Source organism: Rhodnius prolixus, unplaced genomic scaffold (genome assembly GCF_049639745.1).
Source record: "Rhodnius prolixus isolate KJV_2025 unplaced genomic scaffold, Rpr scaffold_5, whole genome shotgun sequence".
Lineage (NCBI taxonomy): Eukaryota > Metazoa > Arthropoda > Insecta > Hemiptera > Reduviidae > Rhodnius > Rhodnius prolixus.
In genome coordinates, this window is record NW_027411624.1 from 20,722,213 (window position 1) to 20,730,911 (window position 8,699).

General features: G+C 33.4%; 1 protein-coding gene across 1 annotated transcript; it reads right to left on the reverse strand.

Annotated features, from left to right (window-relative positions):
• Positions 1-5,182: 5,182 nt before the first annotated feature.
• On the reverse strand, positions 5,183-5,641 carry LOC141458120 (uncharacterized). Its single transcript, XM_074135717.1, has one exon. It carries the CDS (start codon positions 5,639-5,641, stop codon positions 5,183-5,185), a length of 459 nt encoding a protein of 152 aa, XP_073991818.1.
• Between the last annotated feature and the right edge of the window lie 3,058 nt (positions 5,642-8,699).

An 8,699-nucleotide genomic window follows, 5' to 3' on the forward strand; every position in this document is an offset into this window, starting at 1 on the left:
GTCTTCCAGCACTGTTTCGGAACAATGGTAAATTCGCAGGGAACGTTGTAGTCATAGGGGAGGGGTGTATATTGAAGGTGATAATAACTAAATATGTATAAATTCAAAATAAAATGTTTTACAGCAATAGTCTCGTTATTTAATAGCCACACCTTGTATTTTTTGACCAAAACTTTAACATAACTTTTCAAAATGACTTTTGAGTGAAATATATTATTTGAAATTTCTAAGATATTGTTCATTTTCACCCAGATAGACAATTTAATTTGCAAAAAACCACTTAGAGTGCAAAGAATAATCTCCCAATCGATATTAACTGAGAAAACTAAAACTCGAAATCAAATTTGGCAAAATTCCAATACTTTTTTTTTACAAAGGTTTTACAGAAATTATATATATATTTTTTTGGCATTGAACTTTTTTAATAATCACATGAAGGTTTAGTTTATTTATTTTTCTGCAACCATGTAGGGAAGTTGTCATTACTCAATTAAAATCAGCTGTGTAATGCCCAACTTCCCACACTAGCAGGGGGAAATTCCCATTAGTGTCACTTTCCGCACAAGTGAGTGGAAAAACTTTATTGTGCTTCCTTGATATAAGAAGTTTTGTTATTAACATAAATATTTTCTGTAAAACTCTAATAAGCTTATTTAACGTAACTAAATAATTAAAAAACGAATATTAAAAAATAAAATAAAAATTGAAAGGAATATAGAAATAAAAATAATACTTTAATAAATAATTAGATATTTTTAATTATAACAGTTAAAAAGGTTATAGTGTTACCTTATAGAAATTTAAAATGGATTCTAGTGATGCCTGTTTAGAAAACACTCCTCCATCAATAAAAGAAACAGCAGAAAATGTAATAAGTAATGTAAATACGTAAGTAATGTAAATAATTGTAATATAACAATAAATGTTTATAATAAATAAATTACTTTTTGTAGACTTTAAAAATGAAATTTTTAATTTTATTAGTTAATAAATGGTTGCAGAAAAAATATAATATTTAACTCTAGTGTAAAGTATTTTCCTCACACTCGGCAATTTGCGCTTGCACTCGCATCGCTTCGCTCGCTCGTGCGTGCAAACCCTGCCTCGCGTGAGGAAAAGTACTACTTTCCACACTTGTTAAATAAACAACTATTATAAACTTCACCGAAACTAAAACTAGGTTACAGGAATGCAATGGAAACCAAAGGAATGGGATATCAGAGAGGAATTCAACTAATGCGATTTTTTATTATTATTTCTATTTTTAATCCAAAAACTTTGGGTTTTATTAAATAAATTGTATTCATTCTACTATTATCTTAAAATATTTATGAAATTAAATTGTGTGAACTGCGGAATTATGTGGTATTTGGTAGGTTTGTATGATAGCAATTGTATGCAACCAGCCAAAAGATGCGAATCAGTGGAGATGGAATACGCCAATTACCGAGCTAAAAGAGATTAACATTAAAAGAGTTTCTGTTAATAAGGATAAAATAATAATTGGCTACTGAGTCAGTTTTTTTTACCATTATTGAAAGAGGCAATTTACGAGTACGTCAATTTAATTTTGTAAACAGTAGCGTCGGGTGCTTTGATCATGTTTTATTCAAGTTTCTTCGAGTTTACGATCAGTAATTAGGAAGAAAATTTAAGGAATGGAAATTGATTAAAAACTTGACTTGAAACTTGAATTTCTTGGCTAAGAAAACAAGGCAAAACGTAAAATAAAAGATTAATTAAGAAATACTGCTTTATCCATAGACAGATTCTATTTTTTCTTACAATAATCAAGAAAAGTTCTCCCCAAATTTAATGAAAGGTTAATAAAAAAAAAAAATTAACGTGTGGCTGTGTCATGGACCCGGCCGTGTGTTGTACGTGAATACGTTTACGTAACGGGTTATATTTTTTATATAAAATATTTTTATTTATGTACTATTCAGGATGAAATCAAGGAAACAAATTGACGATCGTACACAATCTACGCCTATACAGTCCTTTGTCGACGTAGAAGCGATTTCATCATCCACTTGCATAATTTCAACCGCCCCAGCTGCAGATGTACTGATACCCTCGTAAATCCGCTCCGGCCGCATTCATTCTTTTACGTTCCCGGCACAGCTTGACTCGGTCATATGGTGTTTTATTATTACCATTCGACTGTTCTTGAGAAGCCCTTTCCAACCGTATACGATCTCTGTATTTTGTTTTGGCTTTTCGACGCGTATAGGCCGATATTATATATTTTTGATAATATTTTTTTATTCTAACACCTTAATATGTTCACTGTCACTATTTTACACTAATGTTTTATATACAATCGATAGATCGTATCATCGTATCTTCTCCGAGTCAAAAGTTATACGAATTGCAAATCTCGTTACGCAGCAAAATGATCTCAAAATTGCGGCGCTTTCCCCTCCATCGCGCGCGATGCGTCACAGTCCTCGCTTATCGTCATGAATTCTTTGATCCTTTAGCTATCCAGTGGTCTAATTTAATTTTGGATGTAGACGATAGATTCGAAACTATAATGCCAAACTGTATCCTCCGATTTTGTTATCATTAGGTTTTTTGGATTGCCTCCATATGATAGCAAATTTAAAGACGTATTCACGTCAAAATAAAACTTTTGAACTCTTTATTCTAGATTTTGAGACAGAAATTCAATTTTGTAATTTGATTATTTCAAACAGTTCACATATTTACTAAAACTAGGACGAAAACCTGAATAATTAATTTTTGTAAAAGTTGACATTAAGAAAGAAAAAAATTAGTAAGAATTTACTTTAATTTGTAAAACTTAAGAGCGTATGAAGTAATAGCATCGCAAAAGGGGCCTTGAGATTGGACAATTCCCAAGTGGCGTGAGAAACAGTGGCCACCAATCTTGTTGGCCAAACGCAGCGAAAGTATTTCCACCACTTCTGTTTTTAGTACGATCTCTGCATATAAACAGCACGGTCTTTTAATATTCTTGACTCGAAATTTTATATCAACTAAACTCTTTGTAACTATTTGCCTTGAATTAACAATATGACATTATTTCTTTGTGAATGTGTATCAAAAAATAATGTAATTATTGTAAATTTATTCATTTAGTTTTTAAAATCATTACAATGAAATGAAATTAGAAGTTTATTTATAATTTAAAATGGAGATACAAATTATACAAAAGGAGGTTTCCCGTTGCAGTGCCTATCGCATATACACTCCATAAACTTAATATTTACATTGGTAAATCTGTCCAAACTTACATACTAAGGCAAAAAAACAAAACAAAAACATGCTTTAGCCATTTGTACTTGTATTTTTTATAACCCCAAGAGAACTTAAGTTGTAGTCTATAATACTTCTAACATGAAATACTATGTGTACAGGAAGGTTACAAATTTTTCCGTAGTGTTATAGATAAATGTAGACACGATGGCAACATCAAGTGCTACATGTATGCAGTCTATGGGTGTCCACCGGGGATATGACCCAACTAGTCTTAAGTATTTGTTTTGGGCTCTTTGTAACTTCCCACAGTTGGTGCGACAAGTATCGGATTATTACAATGAAATAATTTTGTTTTATTGTTTAAGTAAAAAGTGTAATTATTCTAAAATAATTACCAATTATGTCTTAACATCAGTTCCGTGTTAAAAGTGTATTGATTTCATCCGTCTAAGTGACTTTTTCCATCATGACCAATTGCGGAATGCCATCTTTAGAGATAGAATAATAAAACTGGACCAATGCTAACTTAATAGTTTTATCACAATTCCACTCGATCATAAATCTTGAGCTTTTCTTCGACATCCTGTAGCCACAAGCTCATACTAGTCTCCTTGCATCTTCTAGCTTAACAACTAATATTTTCTTTGGTAGCTTTTCTATAAAAGTGACCTAGATATCGCAAACTACATTTTCCCACTCCGAGCATGTTATTCCATGTTCTCTTGAAATATTTATGAAATGTAAGTTGAGTGAACTGCGGAAATATGTTGGTTTGTTAACCTCCTTCTCGTAATTGTCGTAATTGCTTTGTTAATCTTCTCTAGACCACATTTTACTCCCATAATCTTCCAGCTTCCATAAAGCTCCTTTCAAGAACACCTTTGCTGTTTCTACGATCAGCCCGTCGCTTACTTTTATTGGCGCTCAAGTTTCGCTAATATAATGTATTATGTGACCGTCTTTCGAACCAAGTAGGTATTATAGATCATTAATTTTAATTTAGTCATTCTGAAAACGGTTACTTGAACCGCAATACTTTTATTAGTGGGTTCATGCAATGATTTCCCTTCGCTATCCTTTTCCTAATTTCTCTGCGGTCGTCTCATTATTGCTGGCTATTGACAGCCCCAAGTATTTTTGAAGGTGATGAACACTTGGCAGTTGTGGTTTACCTATATCTACAACACTATTTCTTTTACGGTAAAATCTCGAGGTTTTCATTTATTTAGGTTTTTTCCTCCTTTATCTCTGGAGATCTACTTCCATAATCCTCCAGCTTAAATAAAGCTCCTTCCATAAAATTTTTTTGTAGTTTCTAAGATCAGTCTTTCGACGCCACATGTTTGCGACCTTACTTATGATAAATAGTGTCTTTAGGGCTCGAATTGCCCGCACCAAAAAAGAAAGTGATAATGTATCTCAAAAGAAGAGATCTATTTGTCTCAGACCAACTTTTACCTTTTGAGTCAAAAAATACGCAATATTTTTCTACACTATTCACATTTTTTTCACACTAAACTCAGAAATTCAGGATTTCTTGAACTCTCTCAACTTCGGTACCTTCATCAAGGAAATTGCCCCAAAAAAACTTCAATTTATAAGACAGAAAATTATCATTCCAGAAGGTGACGCTTTATCGTATTTTTAAAAACTTTTATTTTTATTTTGGATAACTTACTTACTTCCTCCCTGACCATCACAGCCTTTGAAGGGCCTGATCCTCAGCCACCATAGCTTACCAACCTTCTCGGTCCTTCGCAGCCGTTCTCCAACCGTGTAGGGTCGACCGCCTTAACATCGTCCTTCACGTCCCTCAGCCATCTCAGCCTTGGTCTGCTTCGGGGCCTTCTCCCGCCAGGATGCCCATACAATGCCTCTCTTTGGAGCCCTTATATCCTCCATTCGGTGTATTTGTCCCAACCATCGCAGTCTTGCTGCTTTTATGCAAGACACAATATCAGACTCCCCAAATAAGTTCAGTCACTTCTTGGTACATCCTGATTCTGAAGCCTTCCACTGTCCTCGCAGGTCCAAATGTACTCCTTAATATTTTCCTTTCCAACCTGCATAACCTTTGCTCATCTGCTTTTGTCGAAACCCACGTTTCTGAGCCGTAGGTGACAACCGGCCTCAGCCTTATTTTTGCTGCTCTTGACACATTTTTATTTCTAAACACCGTTTGAAGAGCCCATAAACAACTACGAGTATTTCCAGCAGCCATTCGTTCAGCAATATCTTCTGTTACATCATTTTTAGAGGTTAAAACTGCACCCAAATATTTGAAATTCCTTACTCCATCAAAGGTGTATTCCCCCACCCATAGGTACCGAAATATCCTTCTCTTCTTTGTCACAACCATATATTTGGTTTTTTGGCAGTTAACCTCCAAACCAAACTCTTTGGCCGCTGCCTCCATTTCCAAGATTGTCTGTCACCTTTAGCTCTGCTTGAGATTTTTTGGGGGTAAAAGTAGTTTAAAATTTCGAAAGGGAATTTATGATTTAGGTATCATTGACCTAAATGCGATTAAGGTTAATTTAGGATCATAAGCTGGCCAGACAGAGAGAGGAAAGATACTGACGTAACTTGAAATGGCGTAAGTTGCTGCCTAAAAACCAAAAAAGGTTCTGCAAAGAGAGTATTATACAGCGTCCTCTTAATAAATAATGGGCGAAAAAATGAATGTATAAGCAATACAACAAGCAGTGCTGACATTGAAAAGGCAAGAATAATTTATAAAAAATTGTATAATAATTTTTTTTGATAAAAAAAAGTAAATATAAATTAGAAAAAGTAAAACAACTTTTAAGTTTTGGATCGCTAATATTAATGGTAAAAAGGTATATTAACCAGACACATATATAATTACGGTGAACAGCTTGTTAAGGTGGCAAATGTAAGCTGTAAATTATGTTAGTGATCAGAAGAATCTTCTATGAGTGGGAGCTATTTCGGTTCCTCCTCCTATTTCCATTATGTTTTGTGGCGTCCTTCATAGAGGAAGCATCTGTTACGGTGAGAATGCTAACACGTTCTCTCTTCAAGATACAATCTAGCGCACCAAAACTCCTCCACTTCAACAGCTCCATCCATCACTGATTTGCAGATCTGCTTACTCACAACCAGGAATACAAATGGCCTACGCCAATATTTTAAAGAAAAGAAAAGAAAGAATCACGTTCCCTAAAACTGCTGAAAGGCTGACGATCACTATTTTACAAATTTTTACACACATCGCTGGCAACACTCTCTGGCATTACTATTCTCAAAAGTTATAATTCATATTTAAACTTCGAACGTTTTAAGTCATACTTAATTCTTATCACTTAGAAAAAATCTATCGATCCCTTCACAAACTCTATCGACAAAAATAACCTAATCGAATTTCTAACAGAAATGTTTTCTGATAAAAATCGATTTATTTATTTCTAATCACTATACAAAGTTTAAATGAATCTGTAAAAACCATTTATGAGAAAATCTTTATAAACGAAAGTTTCTATTCACTTTAAAAGCACATTTGGTCAGTCGATTTTCATCAAATTTGGTAATTCATTAATGTAGGCGACACTGTATACGGGCTGATCGTCAAAAAATGCACGAAAAAGCGTAACGTGGAAAAATACCCAATTTTGACAATTTTTTTTTCCCTTTTTCTATAAAAGATAAAATTCCCAAATTTTCTTTATAATATAGGGCAAATCCTCCTTTACAGCTGTGTTTTTTTCAACAACCTGGATTTGATAGATTTTAAGAAATAAGTTGCCGAAAAATTGGGCAAAAACTGCATTTTCAAAAATTGTTCTTGTTCTTGTTGTTACCTTTATTGTAAAGAATGTAGCGCCTAATAAAATCAGCGAACTGATTTTCATGAATGAGGTGTCATTCGAGTCGGAATTTACTGTAGATGTACCTAATGGGGGTCTCGATGCTGTACATTAAATGAGAGAGGAGTTATCCCCATGTATGGAAGGCCCCCTTCAAAATTATTATTGCTAATAACTCTGTAAATCTTAGATAATGATAAAATTTAGCAGGGTGAAAGGGTTGGGACGCCCTTATGAAATGTTGAGAAAATTAGACGCCACTGTAGCCGAGAGGTTAGAGGCGAGACCTGCAAAGCTAGTATGCATTGTGGTACTGGGTTCGATTCCCGGTCTTAGGCCTTGGATTTTATTTAATGGTTAATATAAGAACTTTGTGGTAAAGTATGTTTGGTAGTCACCTCCATCCACGACACCTATTTGGTAGTTGGACGTTAAGCCCCGTCTGAAAAAATAGGCGATTACTTTACTTTGTTAAGAAAATCTGTAAAGCAGATATGTAACTTTGCAGAATAGACAATAAGGAAAATCTATCCAAAAGGTACAAAAATCTCTTTAACAAAAACTTGTAGTTTAAAATGTTAAGTATAAGGGTTGAGTGAACGCCAAAAGGTACACAAATCAGCGAGTACCCAACATTTCATTAATACTACATTGATATTATTTTAAGTAATTTTACTACATAAGTTTTTGTTATTAATTACTTTTTACAATTTATTAGATGTCACAGACCCCTATGCTGGCTAATTCATTAATAATTTTTTTGTTATACAACTGATAATATGTACATTATATCTTCATAAATAAATAGGCACTATGTTTTAACTCTATTTCAATTTTTTTTTCTTATTGATCTCTATTATGCCCCTTATTCAGTGTAACACAAACAAATGCACATAAAAATAGAAAAAGATAGAGTTGGTTACTGTTTAAATTTGAATCACGGATTTAAAAGAATATTTCAGTCTTCAATTCGTCTAACAGAAGTATTTGTGAGCACAAATAACACACAGTTAATAACAAGTAAATTATTCAACAATAATTATTGATTTCTTTATTGCAATTGACTGTAGCCTCTTTAATTGAGTAATTTTAGCTTAATACTTTAATAATTTGTTGACTGCCCTAAAAATATGCATATCATTATCTACTTTATATTACATATTTTTTAGAAGCGCTGCATTAATTACAAATTAAAGATACTTTCATTGAAGGCTTAAATTTCTTGTACCATCTCCAAACTGACACTTGCTCTTGACGGACGAACTATGAAGTACGTATTCTGGGAAGGACGCAAGGTTATACGGTCCATCTTGGCAAAAGATGGAAGCGAAAGGCTACCCAAATTTGGCGCCCTTTTTCTTATCTCAGAAGAGTTTTTTCCTCTTTTTTTGGGGTGGAATTTTTGGCACTCCAGCTTCCGCTATCAAAACGATCTTAATATTTCTCGTTATAATTTTGTTTTATCATTTGTAATAATTATCTTTATACTCCATAAATCCATTACACAAATACTTCCTACTTATTAAAATGAATGCAGCGTCCTTAAAACAAAAACCGAAGAACATCTGTCTTTAGAGACGTGCACTAATTACTCTATTGTTACGCCCTCTCGTACAGAGATACGAGAGAAAAGAAAACTGATTTTAC